At 42.4% G+C, this 25,102-nt stretch overlaps 1 protein-coding gene across 1 annotated transcript in view; it reads right to left on the bottom strand.

Annotated features, from left to right (window-relative positions):
* Positions 1 to 23,736, bottom strand: part of spir (spire type actin nucleation factor) — a 699,692-nt gene extending 675,956 nt beyond the window's left edge. The window contains exon 1 of the mRNA XM_067151497.2: positions 23,448 to 23,736. Within this exon, the coding sequence (XP_067007598.2) occupies positions 23,448 to 23,718 (271 nt within the window). The 5' untranslated portion in view covers positions 23,719 to 23,736. The remainder of the gene's footprint in view (positions 1 to 23,447) is intronic.
* Between the last annotated feature and the right edge of the window lie 1,366 nt (positions 23,737 to 25,102).

Below are 25,102 nucleotides of genomic sequence, written 5' to 3'. Positions count from 1 at the left end.
ACTAGCTGCCGTACTTGGGACCCCGGGTTCGATTCCCGGTACTACCAGGGCTGCTATGTGATCAAGAAGGTACATGCAGCTCAACTTAATTAGGGTGTGTGTGTGCGCCTGGAAAGCGCTGCATCTCAGGACGAGGACACGAATTCATTAATTTATTATTAACATTGTGAGCCCACCAAAGAGTCGCAGAGTCACAAGTGCCCCTCCAGACTATTGAGAAAGGTAACGATAACATAAGATTGTACATTTTAATTGTAAAATAAACCAGAAATAAAAATATACGAATTAAGATAACCCCAAGTAGTTAGTATTGTTTTATGATGAAATATATTCCAGGAGAAAGTAACTAGAAGGTTAGAACTTGAGATCGTTATCTTCCGCGACGTGTAATAGACCAATCCTCCCTCCCTGAAAGGCCTCCAATTAGAGCTATAAAAAGCGGTGTTACCGAACTGAGTCAAGTTTGCAACTGTTTACTCAGTAATTACTACATCTGTTTGTAGGTGTTTAAGCTCCACGTGATAATGAGGCTCACGATAACAAAGGCATGACGGCATAGCTCAATGGCAATTTAACGAGATTAGCACACACAGTTGGAACAGCAACATCCGACGCCATGAAATATGGCGACTAGAAAAACATGTCCATTAGCAAGAAACAAATGTACTTTCCCCGCGCTGACTTTATTAATTCATATGTAACGATTCTTTTATCATTCGGAAACATCGGGATTTGTCCAACCACTTTGGAATCAACGAAATAACTTTCTGAGGCCCCAGAACATAAAATGAATTCTTTTAGCGATAAATAAAGGCGTATTTCCTTCTAAAGTTTGCTAAGGCGCTATATTTGTGCCAATTTGTTGAGTAACTAGCATAATGTACTCTTTGTTGACGGACCTGTTGTTTACTATGTTACTGACTAACGTCTCAACAATTACGCGCCTTGACTGTCCTAGGGTAATTCCAAAATTCCGAAAACATCCTACCAAAATCTCGCACTGAAAGAGTTTCTTGGAATTACAAATGAAACCATCTTTCGGAAAACACAATGTCAATGGAGATTTGTGATTTTTTGTTTCATACTTCCTACAACACCCAGTAAATCCAGGGATTTGTAACATCCTTGGGTTTGTACATTCTAAATACGAAATATCTCCAGTAGTTTTCGCGAGTATCAAGTCAAGGGAAAATTCACAGATAAAATAAGAACTTTTAAAATTCTGTTTGTCTGTTCCACCATCACGTCGAAACGGCTGGATAGATCTCAACCAAACTTCATATTTAGAGTATACTCATCCCGGGGAAGGTTTCAATATGCATATCATTTTAAAATCTTTGAATAGACGGGGGGTTTGTAGGAAAACTAGAATGGTTTTCCTACATATTCTCTTATACTATTGATTTTCTGTAAACTCTGTTTACCGTACGTGAAAGATACACAGGTACACAGGTACATTTACGTAGGTAAAAAAAATTCGTGCACTGATATTAAAAGAGAAAACGTGTAAAAATTCGCGTTATAAGCGTACAGATACAGATACATTTACATAGGTAAAAAAAAAATTCGTGCACTGATCTTAAAAGACAAAACGTGTAAAAATAATCCAAACATGGAATGAATTCGCGAACAGTCAGACTTTGAATTATATTCATTAGTGAGCCAACCATATTTCACGTAGGTTCAATATAAAATTATTCATCTCGTGGAATTGAAAGCAATTAACAGCATTTAGACTTAAACAAAAGTTTCTTACATACATCTCATTTTAAGTTTGCTCTATACCCGTCCCACTGTGAAAGAACGTTATGCATTTAAGCGTCTTATTAACCCTACCTTAAATGTTGTGTGCCTATTATTATTATTATGCGGTTTTTTGTTTGTTTTTTTTTGCAATCGGTTTTACGTCGCACCGAAAAAGATAAGTCTTAGGAAAGGCCTAGGATTGAGAAGGAAGCGGCCGTGGCCTTCAGGTACAGCCCCCCTTATGCCTGGTGTGAAAATGGGAAACCGCGGAAAACAATCCCCAGTGCTGCCGACAGTGGGGTTTGAACCCACTATCTCCCGGATGCAAGCTCACAGCCGCGCGCTCCTAACCGCACGCCCAACTCGACCGGTATTATGCGATTCTTAGAGCGGTTTAGAGTCTGTATTTCCGTCTAGATGACAGAGGTTCGAATTCCGCTGGATCCGAGGTTTGATTTTTCATCTAAAAAATTATGTGGCGTCGGGAAAAGAATCTGGTCTCGCTCCCTCTACCACCTAGACCTAAAATGAACCAGAGGTATCCCAAGATACTCCAGAATAACAGGGTCAAGCTGTAATAATAATAATAATAATAATAATAATAATAATAATAATAATAATAATAATAATAATAATAATAATGTATTTAACAGAAATGATAATCAGTTAACATCCAGGAGCATGGATAATAAACACGACCGGCAATATTTCCCGTGGAACTTGGCCATCGAGTAACGAGGGACCGCAGCGGGAGATCATCGATCCGTGGTCATCAGGGAGACCTTCGGGCGTAATTCTCTGCCCGAGATAAACCTCCCACTCACCCAGTCAACGTAGCAGGCAGTCATATCAATCGCAAAACTCGGCGAGGAAGATAGCATATTCCTTGAAAGGATAGAAGAGCTTACGCCAAGAGCAGTGTTGCCAACTTGGCGGATTTTCCGCTAAATTTGGCCGAATTAGAAGACTGTCGGCGGAGAAATATACCATTTAGCGGACAGCGGATTTTTTGGCGGAATTCTAGATTTATTATAGCGGAATTTAGCGCTTTAAAATTTGTACTCCAGTCTGCTTCTGAGCTATTCCGTATTTCTTGTCAGGAGCTAGCAGTCACATGAGGAAAACATGTTATTTGATTTGATGTTATGAGATCATGGTATCAAAATTGTAATGCGTGGGGAAAGGGTACTGATCACTTAGATGACGAATGACGACAGATAATGAAACTGTGAGAGAGTAGCTTTTATATTTATGCTAAGAAGGAAGATCGTTTAATGAACTGGCCTGTTCTGTGCGTGGCCCTTGAGGTAGGGGATTCACCTAGTTTGTACCCGGCAGTAAAACGTCTACAAGTTTTAGCTCGCCGGCTCGCAGGCAGGGGATTAATCCCAGTGAAACTCTCAGATCAGGTGAGTGCAGACATTTTCTTTTATTATTATTATTATTTTATTATTATTATTATTTGAGATCGGATTTCTTGGCGGAATTTTAGCGGATTTTAGTAGTATTTAGCGGAGCTTGAAAATATAAGTTGGCAACACTGGCCAAGAGGTTTTAGAACACTACATCTTCGCAAAAGAAACGGTTTTTGTTAATGCTGTTTGTTCGTGGCATCGACCTCTAAAGATCTTTTGCCACTACTTGCACCATATGTTATGAACCTGCGTGTCATTTTAATTGAGGAAGTGTAAAGTGTTGAGTGTGAGGAAAGGAACGTTAAGGAGGACACAAACACCCAGTCCCCATACCAGGGATATTAATCATTTACAATTTAAAAACCCTGACCCGGCCGGGAATTGAACCCGGGGCCACCGGGTGACAGCCGGACGCGTTACCCCGTACTCCGCGGGGACGGACAAGAAACCGGTTACATCGCTTAAGGAAACTACTTCAAAAGCAGCCCCGTTTATGCGAACGGAAATTATAAATAATAGTTGTAAGATGATAAAGCACGTAATTTTTGGTACAAAATATACCGTACCTGTAGCCTGTGCCCTCATGGTCGATATGGTACCCTAATTGGTAGTTCTATGTCTCATCGTCGAGAGAAGTAACCCACGATCACACGATATTAGGTTCGTGAGGCCTAGCGAGTTTTTCAGTTTTACGCCTTTCATAGCCTTCCTCTTTCCTTTGACGATATCTTCATTCTCTGAATAACTGGACTTTTTATTTCCCACTAAATCTGGCTCCTAGACTGAATGGTCAGCGTACTGACCTTCGTTTCAGAGAAATTTGGGTTCGACTCCCGGCCGGATCGAAGATTTTAGCCGAACCTGGTTAATTCCACTCTGGCTCCGAGTGTTTTTGTGTGTTTATCCTAATATACATCTTCATTTACTTACAACACATCACACTAGAAATCACAACAGCAACAGGCACTAGTGAGAACATCTGTCCACATAAGTTTGGAGTCAGGAAAGATACCCAGCCGTAAAATAGGGCTTAATCCACATATATTGTTGACCGCAGGTCAATGCGAAAAGACCAGGAAGAAGTATTTATGTTCCGCAAACTAGTTTTATTAGTTTCGGAAACATGGTCAGCGTTCTGACCTTCGTTTCAGATAAATCCGGGATCGACTCCCGACCGAATCGAGGATTTTAGCCGAACCTGGTTAATTCCACTCTGGCTCTGGGAATTAGTGTGTTTATCCTTTTTAATGCTATTTATTCGGGGCGTCGACCTAAGAAGATCTTTTGCCCCTACGTTGAACCTGCGTGTATTTGGAAATGGCGGAAGTGTCAAGTGATGAATGTGAGGAAAAGAACATTCAGGACGACACAAACACCCAATCTCCAGGCCAGGGATATTAATCATTTACAATTAAAAACCCCTGGCACGGCCGGGAATCGAACCCGGGGCCGCCGGGGCGGACGCGTTGCCCCCTACACCGCGGAGCCGGACTTGTATTTATCCTAATACACATTGCACCTAGAAGATTTTTTTTTTTTTTTTTTTTTTTACGTCCTGGTAAATGTACTGACATGAGCTAGGCGTGTTCGAACGAAGATCGACAGTTGTGATTATAGATGGGTTTCCAATCAGCACACACACGGAGACTATTGACCACGACGTTCCTTGCTCCTACACTGAGAGTCAACTGCTACACTTGCATCGAAGGGACAAGAACAGCATAGCCAAATTAGAGGTTGTAATCCAGACGTTAATCACATTATACTCGAAAGGAAAGCACGTTATAACAAACCAAAAAAACCTTATCACTTAAGATTAAAAATATAAGAAAATGCGTTTGAGGTCATGGGAGGGTTTTCATGGCAATTTATTGTGTATTACAGCAGTAGCCGATGGTAGTCCTGCAGAGAGAGACGAATGGCATAACAGTGGGCAATTGTCTAAGTCAGTAAATGAAAATCGATGAACTGATTTTATCATCACGGCAGTTATATTATTGCTATTACTTGATGCGAACTACCTGGCCCTATCTGACACGGAAGGCCAGTTACATGAACTAAGCATATACAGCTTTAAAATATGAGTAATTTACGAAATTTTGTACACCATGTAACTGAAATGTAACGTCATTAAAGGAATACATGCCTTCGAGATGTGGCAGCTCCAAAGGATGTTTCGGATCTCGTGGACTGACCACGTCTCCAATCCTGGTACTCAGGCGCATGAGGAGGGAAAGAATGCTGGTGTGTATAGTTCGTCCGTAATCTGTTTTCCCTCCAGGGTCGGTTTTTCCCTCGGACTCAGCGAGGGATTCCACCTCGACCGCCTCAACGGCAGTGTCCTGGAGCTTCAGACTCTGGATCGGAGGATACAACTGGGGAGGATGACCAGTACCTCGACCAAGCGGCCTCACCTGCTATACTGAACAGAGGCCTTGGTGGGGGATGGGATGTTTGGAAGGGATAGACAAGGAAGAGGGAAGGAAGCAGCATTTGCCTGGAGGAGAAGTGGGAAACCACGGAAAACCACTTCCAGGATGGCAGAGCCGGGAATCGAACCCGGGCCTCCGGGGGTGGCAGCTAATCACACTAACCACTACACCACAGAGGCGGACTGGTGTGTATAGTTAAGAAAAGAAATACAGCCTACCTTGGGAATATTATGAGGAACAAAATGTACAACCTACTTAAATTGATCACGCAGGGTAAAACTGATAGACGTAGAGGTTGTGGTCGAAGGATACACTCTTGGCTGAGGAACATACGGGATTTGACAGGACTCGATTCTAGTAGGCTGATGAGGCCAGATTAACATCGTGCAGACTTCGCTGTGATTGTGGCCAAACTTCTGTAATGGAGAAGGCACAAGGAGAAGAAGAAGATGTAACTTCTGCCCTGATTGTCCTAAGTCTACTGAATTGGTGCCGTTATGTCAGTCGAAAGAATCTCTATTCAATGGCATACATATTATGGGTTGGAATACACTGAGCCGCACAAAAAAGGCCTTAGCAGAAGATAGAAAATCATCTTGCTTCAAAAAGGATGAACATGTTGTGCAGGTAGTAGGATTCCAAGGATTCCAAAAACCATAAGCAAATTCACTTTACCAAAACTCTACCTACAAAATTCACCCATTGATTTCAGTGAATCTGTCAAAGATTTCAGTGTTATGATAGACGTACATCTTTCTTGGAAGCAGCAGATTACCAGCTTCTCCAGGAAAGTATTTGCGACACTTAACTCACTTAGAAGTTTCCGCAACATATTTTCTCGAGTATTAAAAGAACGCATCATTTGCAGTCTGGTATTACCTGTACGCCGTGTACAGTGATCTGACTGCTACTCTTAACGACAAACTACAACGCGCGCAAAACGCCTGTGTTCGCTATACATGTAACCTACGTTACTTCGACCATGTTACACCTGCCTACGATGAACTCGGCTGGCTAAAACCCAAACAGCGTCGTAATCTTCATGCTTTATGCCTTCTTCGTCGAATACTCTCCTCATGCTCACCTCCCTACTTGTACAGTCAATTTCACCACCTCTCATCCAATCACAGTTTCGGAATACAGTGAAAATCTGTTACACTCTTATCTATTCCACCTCACCGCATCACACGATACGCAAACTCATTTGTTATTTCTTCGGCACGACAATGGAATACACTACCCGCCTCTGTCAGAGGAGCCTCACCTGGTAGTTTTAGGCAACTTTGTCACCGCTACCTACTAAGTAATGCTATGGAAATATTGTAGATTTAGCCTTCCTCAAACTATAGACTTTATATAATCCCACTGTTATTACCAAGGTTAATAGAAATTAGCTAATCATGTCATAATTGTGTAAATCATCATCATCATCATCATCATCATCATCATCATCATCATTCTCTTATATCGTCCTATTTTTATTTCTTATTTCTATCATAATATTGTGTTGTTTAGTAGTTGCAAGATGTTTCAATTGTAAGTGTATTTATTTCAATTTTGCACATGTAGATACTGTATTTTCTGGTTAGATGGAAGAGAGGGCCTAAAGGCCTTAATCTTGCCAGACAAAATAAATCCATTGTATTGTATTATCACTTGGACCACCACCGGGCGAGTTGGCCGTGCGGTTAGGGGCGCGCAGCTGTGAGCTTGCATCCGGGAGCTATTGGGTTCGAGCCCCACTGTCGGCAGTCCTGAAGATGCTTTTCCGTGGTTTCCCATTTTCACACCAGGCAAATGCTGGGGCACTTTCTTAATTAAGGCCACGGCCCATTCATTTCCGCTCCTAGGCATTTCCTATTCCATCGTCGCCATAAGACCTATCTGTGTCGGTGCGACGAAAAAGCAAGTTACTTCGACTACCGACTATCCACGAATATCCTCGCATTTCGAGAATGTATAAAATATTTCTTTGATGGCCAATTTTGTGCGGTTGTGTGAACATTCAGAAGGCGATACGAAGCAAATTAAGACATTTTCTACCCCATATCACTTTGTCTCTAAGAGCAACCGCTGTGGTGCCTTCATATCGAGCTAGTAACCTACAAACTGTTCATTTTGGCTACGAAGTAACCATGTTTGTCTTTTTATGTAAGTCTGCTGGTTGTTTATATTAGTTAGTACGCTTGTCTACACAAATACTGACTCTGAATTGCTCCGTTCAGATGAACCATTCGCTCACTGCAATGGTTCGAAGTCTATTGAAACATTCGAAATCAGGCGTTGGCGCCGCAGCTCCTCCTACAGCCTGATGACGTCAGAGCAATAATATATATATATATATATATATTTGCTATTTGCTTTACGTTGCAGCGACACAGATAGGTCTTATAGCGACGATGGGATACGGAAGGGCTAGGAGTGGGAAGTAAGTGGCCGAGGCCCTATTTAAGGTATGAAAATTTGCAACCACGGAAAACCATATTCAGGTCTGCCAACAATGGGGTTCGAACCCACTATCTCCCGAATGCAAGATCACAGCTGCGCGATCCTAACCGTACAGCCAACTCGCCCGGTGCGCAATAATATCTGTGAAGCATGTGGTCCAACGACCGGCCGATGTTAAGGGCTGATACACCTTTCGAACACGAGTGGCTGAATTACAAGACGCTGTCACGCCAAAATACTTTACGGTACACCCTGACTCGGTTAACATTCTGACAGTAAACCTCAAAGGCGTAGGAGCCCAACGTGGATCCGGCCTCCGGATTTTCAGTCATGCTGCTTCAATTAGGTTGGAACAGAGCTGGCTTTGAGAGGGAGGAACGCAGTAAATAGCCACGCGGTTCTCACAGCTGCTTTCTTTATCTCAGGTATGGGAGTTTGCACATGGATGCCAATGATGAGAAGTATGTCAAGGACTGTATCATCCGTCCGTTTGCATCCTGATAGTCCAGCAAGACGCTTATTGAATTATTATTTTTTTTTTTTTTTTTAGGCACTCCAAGTCATAAAACGTGCAAATTAGTTTTATCTTAATGTAGTTTCTACTAAGTGCAAATAATGTGCACCAAGAATACTTTTTCGCTTTTCATAATGTAATAATAACTTCGTGTGGCTATTTCTAGCCGAGTGCAGGCCTTGTAAGGCAGACCCTCCGATGAGGGTGGGCGGCATCTGCCATGGGTAAGGTAACTGGGTGTTGTGTGTGGCGTGAGAGTTGCAGTTTGGGACAGCCCCCGGGCCATTGGAATTAACCAATGAAGGTTAAAATCCCCGACCCGGCCACGAATCGAACCCGGCACCCTCGAAACCGAAGGCCAGTACGCTGATCATGCAGCCAACGAGTCGGATTTTCATAATAATTAATAAAATTATGTACCTAGGTATGTTTTTTTGCTAGTTGCTTTACATCGCACCGACACAGACAGGTCTAACGGCGACGATGGGACAGGGAAGGGCTAGGAGTGGGAAGGAAGCGGCCATGGTCTTAAGGTACAGCCCCAGCATTTGCCTGGTGTGAAAATAAGAAACCACGGAAAACCCTTTTCAGGGCTGCCGGCAGTGGGGTTCGAACCTACTATCTCCCGAATACTGGCCGCACTTAGGCGACTGCAGCTATCGAGCTCGGTATACCTAGGTATTAAAACAAGTTTATCTGATCAATAAATTCGTTACAGTACCGGTAACTTGTAGACTGCAGAAGACGGGAGGGCACTGCTAACGAGCTGTAACAGCCTCCGTGCAAGTATTGTCCCAGACCCACAACATATCCTCGTGACTGACTCAGTCGTGACGAATCAATTTGTGTGTATGTGCATTATTGGTGTATCTCAAAGGCGGGCACAATTCGCCTCAAAGAGCAGCGTTCCATCTCAGGCAGGTAAAGGAGCAGTGTATTCGCTCTGAGGGAAGGTACAGCCCAGCAGCTGCTTGCACGGCTCACAGTTTAACTACGGTACAATTTAAATTTTTAACAGTTTTATTGTGCCTAAAGTCTCGTTTTATTCAGTGCTTTTAGATTATCGTGAAGAAACAAAATATGTGATTCCGGCATGTGCTTTGACTATTACCTGTACTCATACGAATACTGCAGGCCAACATAAAAGTTTGTTCAGGAGTACAGCGTAAACAATGAACGACAAACGCACTGTACGATTATATTGCGTAAACATAATATACTCGGCCAGGTGCAATGTTGTGGCTCTCACCTTGACTCTGCATGTCGCCATCTAGTCTTTACAGCACTAACTACTCTAGTGTCCAAAAGTTAAGCATAATCGCTAAACGGGGCCATACCGCCTGATAGGAATGTCAGACGGATTGCTGAACCCACGGAAGCTGACTCACAAACCATGTCACACAACTTGTCCAAGAAAGCAGTGTCAGAAAGATTCTGATAGCTAAGGTACACTTTTGACAACAACTTACTAACAAAACTTGGCAATGTCTTCCACAACAAAATATGCTGTTAATAGAGTGTATGTTTATCCCTAACGGCCATACATGCTTAGCAGCGACGGGGCATGCTCTCTATCAGATGGTCCAAGAGTTCTTGTGGCAGTCGATCCCATTCCTACGAAAGGGCAATGCGAAGGTCTTTGATGGTCCTTGGTGGAGGTTTACGGGATGAAATTCGCCTCACAAATGCATTCCAGGCATGTTCTATAGGATTCAGATCCGCAGACCTCGCTGGCCAGTCCATGCAATGAATGTCTTTCCCAGCCAGAAATTCATTCACCAGAGCAGCGCGGTGCGATCGGGCATTATCGTCCATGAAGACGAAGTCTGGGCCAACTGCACCTCTGAAGAGTCGAACATGTGGGTCTCAGTACCTCATCCCTGTATCACCGACCGTTAACAGTGTTCCTCGGACCACCCATGAAGATGTGCAGGTCCGTACGGCCATTAAACATGATGCCGCCCCACACCATGACGCCACCGCCACCATACTGGTCCCGTTCTACGATGTTTCTGTGGTTGTATCGGCTACCCGGTCCTCGCCACATGAATGTGCGACAGAAATCGTTCCGCAAACTAAAGCGGGATTCGTCTGTGAAGAGCACATGCCTCCATTCATTCGTGGTCCACTTTCGATGTTGACGGCTCCACAGTAAACGGGCCCGTCTCTGTGCTGGAGTGAGCGGGACGCCCACCATTGGACGTTGGGCAAACATCCCTGTTGTTCTGAGCCTCCGGTACACAGTTTGCCGGGAAACTGCAACCCCTGAGACGGCTGCAAGCTCCGCCGAAAATATTGTCTTGCAGGTGCAGTCCGATTTCGTCGGGCGGTTAAGGCCAGATATCGGTCCTGCTGTGGAGTGGTTACCCTTTGTCGACCTGGTACTGGCCTACGACTAACATCTCCTGTGTCTCGAAATCGTCCCCAAAGCCTGGAAATGACACTTTGTGGCACATTCAAGGATACGGCGACTTCGGTCTGTGTCTGGCCTGCTTCCAGGCGGCCGAGTAATCTACCCTGCAAAACGGGGTCCCCAAATGGCGTCGTTGTGTCATTATGTTGTCACGTTCACGACGAGGCTACACTCCGCACACTATAACAGGACAAACACGACCGAAGGAATATGGGGCGCAGGCACTGGCTGTGTTTACCTTGCGGTTACGCCGCTAGTAAAGCAGGGAACTCTCCTTTCCTATACAGAGCGAACACGTAAGGTTGGTAGGAGCATATGTCGTGTGACTTGCGGTCTACTTCCTGTTGCCCTGCTTACTCGTAACTTATGCTTAAGTTTTGGACACTGGTATATTAGAAATCAGCTACTCTCGGCTCTTCCCACGCTCAGGGAGTGGGCTCACTCAGTGTCCATCTATGATGTATCTGAACAGTTGCCACCTATCCTGATTTAGATGGGACATCCTGAATTTTCAGAAAAAAAAATCAGCGTCCCGAATTACATCAAAATGGGTCAATTTACATAAATTATCCCAGAGATTTACAAAATGAGCGAAAGAAATTTTTAGTGAGCGTCAGCGATATTTCTAACTTAGTATCCAATGAAGTGTGTCGTGTAAAAATGAGTTTCAAGTTATATTACAGAGATTTTTTATTTTTTTTAAAGGTAATATGATCATTTCTTTTACAATTGGCTTTACAGGACTTGTGGCAACAATGGGATAGGGAAGGGCTAGGGGAGTGGGAAGGAAGTGGCCGTGGTCTTGAGGTACAGCCCCTGGTGTGAAAATAGAAAACCATATTCACTACTGCCGACAGTAGGGTTCGAATTTACCATATCCTGAATGCAAGCTCACAACTGCGCGCCCCTAACCGCACGGCCAATTCGCTCGGTAATTAAATTATTAAACCACCCATAAATAGTTGAGTCCGACACTTAGAAAAATGAAGGTATCGGCCAAAGAAAGGTAAGGGCCACGAAGGGCGTGAAAAAGACACCCTAGGCCTCGAATGTTCTAATATCGTCTAATATCGTACAAAACTTGACCAAGGGAGGTCGGATAGGATAAATTAAAGTGAGGAGCCTGGCACATGTAAGTGGAAGCAATGACAATACTCAGGTAAGGGGCCCGTGGTCGTCAACCCACGCTTCCAAGTTAAGAGCCCCTGGGGTCCCTTTTAATCACCTCTTACAACAGGCAGGGGATACCGTGGGTGTTATTCTACTGCCTCCACCCACAGAGGAAATGCCTTTAGGAGAGGGAAAAACAATATTTGGTGTCTCCCTCTTTTGACTTACCAGTAGGTGGCAAATGTATGTCTCCGTGAAATTAATAAGATAAACATTATTTTAGGTCAATTCTTTCGAAGATGTCTTATAAGGTGTGCTGTGCAGTGCAGGATGGGGTAACGAGTGTTTGCACAAAAGTCAGTAGAACTATACACACGTTGTTATGCTGCGTTTAGGTTGAATCTCAAGCTCTCAAACAGACAGTAAGGGTATGATCACTACCGAAGCCGAGACTGAGAATTCTGCCCTTCGAACGGCGCAGTTTCCGAGTCCTATCGCGAGACGTGAGCTAAAAAATAAAAACTATCTTGTCCACAATGGTTATGAAAATAAGACAGGACCAGATAACACTCCTAGATATGAGATAACTTATCACATTCACCAGGTCATGATATTTGCTGGATGATAAGCTGTACGGTCACGTACTTGATCGACAGTGAAGGTACATCATTTGCAGTTTCCTTCTCAAGGAAACATTCCACTATACCAGGCATATCAAACTTGGCATTGCCAAGATTGCTCTACAGTGGCTGGTTTCATAGCAGCTCTCCCGCAACCCGCACAACGCCTTGAAATGTGGGACAAGTCAGTCGCATGTTGAGATGGCTGCGTTTTTCAAAGAAATGTGGAGTGGAACAAAATTTGAAACAAAGTGACAGAAAACAAAATGCGAGGAAAAAGTTAGTTTATTGTTTTCTCGTTTTATTCATTTTTACTATGTTTATTTATTAATCTATACTTTGCTACATTTTCCATCACCAGACTCTAAACGAAAGTAGAAAATCTTTGTGATTACTGGAGAACATTTATTTATTATTAACTTCTTATTCAAATAAAAATTACTAAATATTAAGCATTTTCTTGCGAATGTAGCTTTGAATATTAATATGACTTCAGTTTAAATTAATTTCGTGTGGCTATTTCTAGCCGAGTGCAGCCCTTGTAAGGCAGACCCTCCGATGAGGGTGGGCGGCATCTGCCATGTGTAGGTAACTGCGTGTTATTGTGATGGAGGATAGTGCTGTGTGTGGTGTGTGAGTTGCAGGGATGTTGGGGACAGCACAAACACCCAGCCCTCGGGCCATTAGAATTAAGCAATGAAGGTTAAAATCCCCGACCCGGCCGGAAATCGAACCCGGGACCCTCTAAACTGAAGGCTAGTACACTGACCATTCAGCCAACGAGTCGGACTGACTTCAGTTATTAAACATCTATCTCTATACACAAGTTCCCCCTCTCCCTATTTCTATATCCATAAGGTTATGAAAATGATCTATTGGCATTCGTAATTATTTTAAGGATATCATTTATTCAATAAGGATGTTTATTATCACATTTTCTACGTAAATCAATCATGTGAAATCTATTTAAAAGAGAACGAACATTTTGTTTAGATGTTACAACATGAACAAATGTAAGAACGTTCATTTGTAAGTTTATACAGCAGAGAAGTCTATGCTTACAGCAAACTGATTCTACGTTTGCCATGACTGCCATGTTTGCTACAACCCCCTCGTAGTGGCGTGAGTGCGTAACAGGCCCCCTATACACTAGCGTACAGCTTCAACAGCTGTGAGCGCGGTGGTGCATTCAACAGAGTCACACTACTGCACTCTCCAAGTCGATTGCCTCTTGAATGGCACGTAACTGGAGCGATGCCTCTGTGTCATATACTGTTAGCATAATGCACCGCATGCTCTGGTTAAGTGCAATGAAACTGGCCGGAACGTCCTTCACATCACCTGCTGTGCGAGTTTACATGTGCCAGTGTCTTCAGAACTGTGCACCAACATGTTTTCCACGCATCACTGAACGAAAGTGGCGCAAAAGACTTTCTTGAGCAAAAAAGACACACTGTGACCCTTCTAATAGAGCCACTGCCTTTCTGGAAATAGGCTACATCGAACAATATTGCATGCCGTGCTACGCATTTCCATTATTCGTTCGAAAGCTCTTAGAAAGAAAGGAAGAAAAATAAAGAGAATTTTTTTACAAGTTGCTTTACGTCGCACCGACAAAGATAGGTCTTATGACGACAACAGGATATGAAAGAGCTAGGACTGGGAAGGAAGTGACCGTGGCCTTAAGGCGCAGACCCAGATTTTACTTGGTGTGAAAACAGAAAACTACGGAAAGCTATCTTCAGGGCTGCCAATTGAAGAATTTGAACCCACCACCTCCCGAATGCAAGCAAACCACCACACGATCCACACCACGCAGTTTGGTGTAGAGTTTATTGTTTTGGTTCATTTTAGGGAGCTTAAAAAGATTTGGCCCTCAGCTGTCTGACGGCACGTATTTCTTTTTTTATTTTTCTACAGTAGGTATTTTGACCCGACATTGTCTGACCTTCCATCCATACCTTACATCACAGTATTCTAGGGTTACACTTCCGTCACACTAACTTCCGTAAGCCAAATTTCCAGATAACACCCAGCCATGTAACATATTTATGTCAAAATGATCTAAATTTATTGCAATGAATCTTTTTCTTTTGCTAGTTGTTTTACGTCGCACCGACACAGATAGGTCTTGCAGCGACGATGGGACAGGAAAGGGCTGGGAAGGAAGCGGCCGTGGCCTTAAGGTACAGCCCCAGCATTTGCCTGGTGTGAAAATGGGAAACCACGGAAAACCATTTTCAGGGCTGCCGACAGTGGGGTTCGAACCTACTATCTCCCGAATACTGGATACTGGCCGCACTTAAGCGACTGCAGCTATCGAGCTCGGTGTAATGAATCTAAACTCCACCAAGAGACTATGTTGTGTGGTTCAAGAACTGCGAGGTTTGCTGCACTGCCAGTGTCGCGGTTGCAGTCTTCATACGATTCCTCTTGACTTGCCCGGTATCTGATACTGTACGGGTGGATGCTTATGTTTAATTATTGCGTTCTCGATCACTACATTCTGAAGAAAAATACCGAATACCATGGATGTTATCTAGAAAAATACCGGGCTCAAAAGATCTTCGAAGTGCTACTAAGATTTTAATTAGGAAGTATATATAAATAGGAGGAGCCTCCGTGGCTAAGATGGCAGCGCACCGGCCTCTCACCACTGGGTTCCGTGGTTCAAATCCCGGTCACTCCATGTGAGATTTGTGCTGGACAAAGCGGAGGTGGGACAGGTTTTTCTCCGGGTACTCCGGTTTTCCCTGTCATCTTTCATTCCAGCGACACTCTCCAATATCACTTCATTTCATTAATCATTCATTAATCATTGTCCCAGAGAAGTGCGACAGGCCTCGGCAGCCGGCACAATTCCCATCCTCGCCGCTAGTAGGCGGCTTCATTCATTCCATTCCTGACCCGGTCAAATGACCGGAAACAGGCTGTGGATTTTCATATAAACAGGATAACTAATCAGGACTCATGCGCTCTTGTACTTCATCTCGCGTTTGCTCCGTCTCAAGCTCCGCAACCATGCAAACACAGCCGAACTACTGTACGTCCGTATAGTGCCACTGACTTTGGGGAAAATGTTCGGTATTTCACCCTGCACTGGAAAACAAGTCTAGGCGTCGTCTACTATATTTTTCTATTATATCTGTTGAATGACTATATTGAGTGTTTTATACTAACAACTATTCGGTCTAGAAAGCCAAGGGCCGGGCTGAGTGGCTCAGACGGTTAAGGCGCTGACCTTCTAACCCCAACTTGGCATGTTCCATCCTGGCTCAGTCCGGTGGTATTTGGAGGTGCTCAAATACGACAGCCTCGTGTCAGTAGATTTACTGGCACGTAAAAGAACTCCTGCGGGACTAAATTCCGGCACCTCGGCGTCTCCGAAGACCGTAAAAGTAGTTAGTGAGACATAAAGCAAATAACATTATTATTATTATTATTATTATTATTATTATTATTATTATTATTATTATTAGAAAGCCAAGAATAACGGCCGAGAGGATTCGTTGTGCTGATCACACGGCACCTCGTAATCTACAGGCCTTCGGGCTGAGCAGCGGTCGCTTGATAGGCCAAGGCCCTTCAATGGCTGTAGTGCCATGGGGAAAATACTAACAACTAACTGCATGTGTTAGTAATGCTTTCCCCTGTTGCTGGTCATCCGTGTTTCATTCATTCATTCATTCATTCATTCGCTGGCATTCCACCTTATGAAGAACACATACAACAAGAGAGCGGTCACAATTAATATTAAGCTAAGACACTTTTAGACTGATTCCCACCAGAGTGCCTATGCGCTTCAGAATGCCTTAGGATTAACAACTAGAAAAGACATCGAGCAAATCGACAAGAACGACAGAGAGATCCTACGAAAAACCCACGGACCCAGAAAATGCGCCCACACTCGCCGATAACGAATCAACAAAGAATTGTACTAAACATGCGACAGGATATCATATGTCATTAATGTAAATTCTCTGGACACATTCTGAGAATGAGTGACTATACGATCACTAAAAAAAGAGTAGCCTAGTTTGACAGATCCAACAACTCGTATGAAAAATTGGTTAATGGTTTATTAATACCAAAAAAGACCCTGCAAGATATGAATACAATAGAAAAAGACATCCACGACAAAACCACATTCAGAAACCAGATACAAACATTTGAGGGGTTCCAGAAGCCACAAACAGCGACCAAAAAGAAAGAGGATGCAAATAATAGAATGTATACTGATGCCAAAGAAAACTGAATATTAAGGATTTATTTACGTTTTCTTTAGTTGACAAAAATCTATACTACGAAAAAGACTAAGAACCGTAGAGAGGAACAAAATGCTGAACGGTGACAGCCGACTATAATATCACAGTAAAGATTAATCGCAAGTAGCAGAAAGTGCTCTTTCTCCTCGAGTTTCGAATACCTTTTGGAGAGAGAGAGAGAGAGAGAGAGAGAGAGAGAGAGAGAGAGAGAGGAGGGTAGTGAGTAGTGAGGAAACACTGTTGTGCAAAATAAATTGTGAATGTAGTATTGTGAATCATCAGTCTCAAAGTAGTTCGCAAAAGATTGATAGTCTATAAAGGAACTAAATTTCCGCATACCTCAATGTTCTGCGTGTCCGACCCTAAAGGTCAGCGTATTGACCTTACTTTTGGTTCAGGGGGCCTCAGCTTCGATTCCCGGTCGGACCGGGGTCTGTAAATGCGTATCTATGGTTCATTCCTCTGGCTCGGGAAATGAGTGTTAATGATTGTATCAATACACATCTCTTCATCTATACTACTAGCCACAGCAGTCAATACATCCCTCCACGGAAGGTTGAAGTCAGAAAAGGGCACCCGACCGTAAAAGTGGGCCAGACACACACAACGTGCCAAAACTGGGTAAAAGGTCAGGAAGAATCAGAAGAATGTTCTGTGTCTGGTGGTACTTCACACGCAGCTAGAGTATTAGATGCGTCAATGCATACTGTAGGCTACTCACCGGAGAAACACTTAACGGAAGAGTCAAACAATAGGACTTCGTACGGCTGTGATTTCTTGTTTTATTAACCTAAGCAGCAATATTGTAGTCCCAAGAAGACTTTGCATATCCTTTGAGACATATAAAAAAAGTCACGTGAAAATTTCCTGATGTGCCTCGCTAAACCGACCGTATTGGCAGAGCATTACTCATTCTGCTGTACTCCTACTTCCTTCGGTTACAATAGTTCTTTGTACTGGGAATAATTAGATCATTTTATTGCTGCCATCAATACTGCGCAAACGGAATTTTAAAAATTCTGAAAAGACGAACAAAAATCATGAAAAATATGGAGTACATTTTGATGAAGGTAGTTTATGTCGCAAAATGTATAAAATTCATCTTATAATAATCAATGAAAACGGTCGTTACTTAAGTTCAAACCAGTACCTAAGAGTACGCCAACATATTCTCGTCTCGACTACAGGCTGATGTAAACACATACTATGGCACAAATAACATGCAAATAGAAACTCTCTAAGCATGAGTTTGGCATCAGATAAAATAAATAAAATAAGTTCAGTTCATTGTATAATTAACATATTATTTAAAATTTTCATTACACTTTAATATGTCGATTTGAAAGATTTAGTTATTTCATGAAATCCCAGGTGCAAAAAACGTATTAACATGAACAAAAGGCACTGAATACACACTCTTTCAACGACAAATTTTAAAAATACAAAAATGGAAAATTATACGTGCAAATAAAATGCACACGAATCAACAGCGCTAACCACAACCCATGCTTAAAGTGTTATTACCTTTGATTTTCCATAGACTATTGGACTCGTTATAACACAATTTCTAAAGCGTGAATTACACAACGTGTCGCCATGGTTTACTCGACTGCTATGGCCACATCTTGATATGCGACGTACCTACGCTTCACAAAAATAATATACGGCCTGTACTTCACGACCTCTCGGATTACCTAACATTCATATCATCCCAGAATTACTCGATCCTTTAATATCAACCTCCTCGTCGTAAATACCCACAGATGAATAACAATTCCTTCACTATAGAATAGCATTCCCGATAATATCAGTGCAATACAGAACACAGATACATTTAAAACAGCAATGCGTAAGTTCTTGTGTGGCTTTTTTTTTCTTGCTATGGGCTTTACGTCGCACCGACACAGATAGGTCTTATGGCGACGATGCGATAGGAAAGGCCTAGGAGTTGGAAGGAAGCGACCGTGGCCTTAATTAAGGTACAGCCCCAGCATTCGCCTGGTGTGAAAATGGGAAACTACGGAAAACCATCTTCAGTGCTGCCGATAGTGGGATTCGAACCTACTATCTCCCAGATGCAAGCTCACAGCCGCGCGCCTCTACGCGCACGGCCAACTCCCCGATCTTGTGTGGCTAAACTTGAATGAACCTGCGAACAGCGTTCAGACGTTAAAGCTTGTAATTTACGAAAAAAGTCACGATTTAAATTCGCACTAGAAAATTCATACTGTAAGTTACGTTTATGTGCATATATCTCAATCATTGCACTGTTATGTCATTATTTTTCTTAAATTACGAGCGTCACGAATTTAGCCCATAGGCTTCTTTTCTCACGAGAGTTAGCCACTCTTCTTCGACTAACAGCAACTCGGCCGAGCACTGGTCTGATTATTGGGAGCCTAATACCTGGGCGAGATCAATGCTTGTTTTTCGCTAAGGTTTAGGCTTATAGTTAAGAGCACTAAGTTGAATATCTGTGTTAGTTTCGTTTTATCCTATGTATAAGTTATGTGCTATTAATTAAGCCATCATATTTTTTACAAGTAGCTTTATGTAGCACCAACACAGATAGATCTTCTGGCGACGATGGGATAGGAAAGAGGCGACCGTGGCCTTAACGTACAGCTCCAGCATTTGCCTGGCGTGAAAATAGGAAACTACGGAAAACCATCTTCAGGGCTGCCGACAGTGGAATTCGAACCCACTATCTCCCGAATGCAAGCTCACAGCTGCGCGCCCCTAACCACACGGCAACTCGCTCGGTAAATCATATTCTGAATTAGGAAATTTTTTCGTTATAGCCTTTGTCCGACTTCACGCTGTCTGATGCGGCATGCAAAACAGCACATTCTGTTCTTATTGATATCTCAAAAACGAACTGTCCGATTTTGAAAATACTTAGATATTTGAAATCGTACGCAGTTGACGTTTTAGGTCAGCTGTATGCATTCCTGCTGTTCCATTTAAGAATATGGAGTTAGTATCAATATCTGGGTTATTAATCGGCCTATGAGAATGAGTAGTGCGTTATTTTCCAAGACCCTGGGTACCATTTACGAATATGAAAACAGAATGCCGATATCTTTAATGCTTTAGACGCTATTTCCGTATAACATCTTAGGTGAATAACCCTGTATATTAGTCTGCTTGGTTCGATGTAAGTGAAGGACATCTAGCCTTAATTTTCAAGAATCAATCAATACCGAAATAAAATCTGCGAATGTTCAACGCTGTAAATCTGTCACCACATTTTGGCATTACGAGACCGCATTATACCAAGCACTGTACTTGCATACGGTTTCTTAAATTTAAAAAAGTAAAGAATATGAAACGCATGTAGTAAGCGAACGTCTAAAATTCCACAAGTCTTTGATAGTTCAGTGCATTTAAAAGCTAACCATTACGTGGATACTCGATAACAGTGTAACCATAGCGAAAAATATATTCGCAGAATCATTTCCTATTTCACTTTCAGCACGTGATATCACACTACTTCTTCTGACATACTTCCCTGTCGAACTAATTTTGTTTTCCATAAATTCAGACGAATAATAATAATAATAATAATAATAATAATAATAATGCGTTTACGTCCCACTAAGTACTCGCATGGTTTTCGGAGACGCCCAAGGTACCAGAATTTTGTCGCGCAGCTGTTTATGAACAACCGTCCAGCATTCAGATGACTCTTTCCCTGTTCATAAAGTCTCCCGTTTGTAATCATCGACATGTTTGCATAACGTCACCAATCTTGTGCACATATATATAAGCACGTAAGTGATTTGAAAGAATCTGAGGATGTTCTTACAGAGCGAAACATGTCATTTCATTATTATTGGCTAGGGGCTTTACGTCGCACCGACACAGATAGGTCTTATGGCGACGATGGGATAGGGAAGGCCTAGGAGTTGGAAGGAAGCGGCCGTGGCCTTAATTAAGGTACAGCCCCAGCATTTGCCTGGTGTGAAAATGGGAAACCACGGAAAACCATTTTCAGGGCTGCCGATAGTGGGATTCGAACCTACTATCTCCCGGATGCAAGCTCACAGCCGCGCGCCTCTACACGCACGGCCAACTCGCCCGGTCATTTCATTATTATTATTTCTTTACTTAAATCTAGGTACCCGGTATGTATACGCATGTAATCAGCACTGCCCCACTCCAGCATCGAAAAAAGAGGGGGGGGGGGAGTGAAGGAGTAGTATTGAAGACTACTCCATTACCGAAAAGGAGAGAAAGGGAGAGAACGGGTAGTACTGAAGGCACAGTGTGTGTGTATTGCTACACATCCACCACTGTGCCCAATTCAGTCACAACAGTCTTGTAGCGGACTGTCTACCTGTAGCAATGCGTTAAGTGAGGAAGTGGGGGACGCCATGTTTTGTTTTGTTTATATCGGGACACATGCGTGTACTAACGTTCTATAAATTTGCATCTTATATTTGATGAACTAAAAAGCTTACAGTACAGGTTATTTTAACCAAGCTGACATTAAACAGCATGATGCCCATCTTAACCAAATTAGATATAATATCCTCGTTCGCAATATAGCAGATGAGTGCACCAACCTATTGCATTCAATGTGTCAAGTTCAAAGCACTGCCTGTGGAAAGGGGCAGACAAATATATTTCTCTTAACCAACAACTCATTGTTAAAAATAAATGTAACACAAGCGAATAAAGTTAAAATTGTTCGAACAAGTAGATTACGAGATCGAAACACTGCAGAGGTTTTAAGAGGAAGTACAGCTAGGCAACCATCCTCTAATAAAGCTAATCAGAGAAAAATGTTGTTCAAATATCAGAGACCGGCGTCCAGTACCATACGCAGAATTTCGTCAGACGGGATGGCAACTCGTTATTCAAATTTAATCTCCGGATATTTAATTTTTTTGTATTATTACCGTTATGAAGCTATTAGCCTATGCCGATACCGTGCGACAACCCTTGTCGTACTCGCGCGATTCGTTCATAGTGCGCATTTATTTAATGAGTGTATGTCGTCCAGCAATTGAGGAAAGCTTGACGAGCTGTACAAAGTGTAAGGAGGACATAGGCTAGGCAGATTAACAGAAGTAAAAAAGAACTCTTGGCTCAAAGTAATGTTAGAGGTGATTACTACAAATACTTAAGTTACAAGTGTTTCCAAGTTTTAACAAAATCTGATAGAAAACAGATCATACGAAATTTTAATCAGTTAACTCTTAATGAGCATGGTCGTTGTCAGCTGAACGGTGAACATTCTGATCTTCGGTTCAGAGGGCCCTGTTTCCGATTAATACACTTCTCTTCATATACATACAGCACACCAAACTACGAACCACCTTAAAAGCACGCATAAGTGAATACCTCCCTCTACATCGGACTGGCGTCAGGAGGGGCATCTTCCAGTAAAATAGGACCATATAGACATGCTGTAATACACTGCATGCCCCCATCCCGTATCACGAAACGGGACTATGAGAACTATACATACTACACTGCATACGAATGTTTTCAGACTTTCGTAAAGGAATGTTTTCGAGTCCTACCCGAAATAAATACCGTGTACATTCACATTACGTCTGTTTATTATAGGGTGTAATTACAATATTTTCGTCGCTGTTGCTTTGCGTGACGTGCTAAGGGATTTCGATGTTGTCATACTCCATGTGACGGTACGTAAAATGACTTGGATAACGATACCTATACTATCTGAAATGATGTAGGTCTATTTATATTTAAAATTGATTGGGGCTAAGAATGTAGTGGGAACGGATGTAAGCTGTACTTACATTCGTATAGAGTTGAAACGTAAATAACGTCTAGTAGGCTATTTGCATATTTTTAGTGCCAATTAGATGATTCCATAACACTGAAATTTAGAAAAAATCTGGCAAACTTCCCCCTCCCTTCAAAACTATTATCTAACACACACTGTTTATGTCGAAAGATATGGGGGTTGACATGCTGAATAGGACAGATACAAGGAAATGCTGGGAACAATCGAATACATAGACTGTACTGGGACGCAGGCCCTACTCAAACGCGCGAGTCTAAAAGTATAATTTCAGTTCGCAGACAGTAATAGGCTATGGTCAAATGCCACTAAAATACATTCGTCTTCTTTCTCTATTCGTGCAATGGTATAATATTGGGCTAGTGTTCAATTGCAACACTCACACGAAATAAGAACATGGACCTGATTCACTACCGTCCCTACATTGAAAAGGGTGTAATAACGAAGCAGCACCGTTCTGAAACAGACAACGTCCGTATTGACTCGAGACTGAATGGATTACGGTACGATATAACAGGTCATGAACAGGTTGCTAGGGAACGCTGGATTATCGATTTTATTCAAGAGGAACACTACAAACCCACAGAGCTAGCCCTATTCAGTGCCAGTAAAATATCAGTCGTGTTTCGCCCTTTAAGTGCAATTACAGTACATATAACACTGGCATAAATTGTTGGCATTTCAGAAAAGGGGTTGTCACGTTACCTGCACTTGATGTCCCCCCGCCGGCGAGGATAGTATTGGTGTGCACATGTCCATCTTTGTGAATCAAAACATGCTCCAACTCGGATACAATGCAACACCTTTCTCTGTCACTCTGCATAGCATTTTTAAAACACTTTGCACACTGATAACACAAAGCCCATGCATGCTGCTCGTTAATAGGCGCGTTAAATGAAATCAGGATGTCCTGTAATGTAACACAACCATTTATATCCAAACTACACTTCGGTGTCACTTTTACATCGGCCGCCATGACTTGACCGGCCCACTCGCAACATGAACGTCAACTGAATAGAGCTCGCTCCTCGCCACAAGATCGCAGAAGCTACAGCGAGCGCCTGTCAGATAGCGCACCTTGTTGTGCCTCGCTTGGCACGGTTCGTCTGTGCTTCGGCAGTAGGCCGCCAGTGATGAATGTACTCGCTGCTGAGAGAATGTAGTTTGGACCCTAGGTAAAATACAGAAATGGACTGTCATCTATGTTAACGTTAATACGGCATACCATAACTAAGGGCAAACTAAATAAACAAGGACTTTTAAATGTCATTAAACATGTATTCAAGAAACATAGTCTACAACTGAATCAGTTACTATATTCTACACCTTTTAATATTTTCAAGGACTGAAAATCTCTTAACGAACAGATTAAGCAATAAAAGCACTGGTTTCCTCCAACTGAATCATATTTTATTATATCAATTTTATTTTGTAACATTCGTAATCAGTCATGTCATCGTTACTGTTGTCATTATTTTGTTCTTGCGCCTGTGTTACTTTGATACCATTGTCACTGATGATGCTGAGTAACTGAGAATTGAGAACTGCAGTTTCAAAACCGTACTTGGTCCGATTAGCGTTACAAAAAGCTTTAAAATCGAAATAAAGAAGGGCCAGCAGTGTATCCAACAGCAAGACTCTAATCTCTGTTTAACATCATCGGGTGATGCGTAAGAGTCCTTCCATCATTTTGTTTGAATCATCAGTCCACAGACTGGTTTTATGCAGCTCTCCATGCCGCCCTATCCCATGCTAACATTTTCATTTCTATGTAACTACTGTGTCCTACATCGGCTCAAATCTGCTTGTCATATTCATACCTTGGTCTACCCCTACTGTTCTTACCACCTACACTTCCATTATAAACTAACTGAACAAGACCTGGGTGTCTTAAGACATGTCCTGTCATTCTATCTCTTCTTCTCGTCAAATTTAACCAAATCGATCTCCTCTCACCAATTCGATTCAGTGTCTCTTCATTCGTGATTTGATCTATCTATTCAGAATTCTTCTCTCACACCACATTTCAAAAGCGTCTATTCTCTTTCTTTCCGAGGTAGTTATCACCCATATTTCATATCCATATAATGCCACGCTCCAGACGAAAGTCTTCAAAACAATCTTTCTAATTCCTTTATCAGTGTTCGAAGTTATTTTCTTAAGCAAGGCCTTCATTGCTTGTGCTAGCCTGCATTTTATGTCCTTACTTCTGCCATCGTTAGTTATTTTAGTACTCACGTAACAATATTCATCTACTTCCGTTAAGACTTCATTTCCCAGTCAAATATTTCCTGCATCACCTGACTTCGTTCGACTGCACTCTATTACTTCTGTTTTGGACTTACTTATTTCTTGCCTTG

This window comes from Anabrus simplex, chromosome 7, assembly GCF_040414725.1.
Source record: "Anabrus simplex isolate iqAnaSimp1 chromosome 7, ASM4041472v1, whole genome shotgun sequence".
In the NCBI taxonomy this organism is placed as follows: Eukaryota; Metazoa; Arthropoda; class Insecta; order Orthoptera; family Tettigoniidae; genus Anabrus; species Anabrus simplex.
This window is presented reverse-complemented; position numbering and strand designations above follow the sequence as displayed.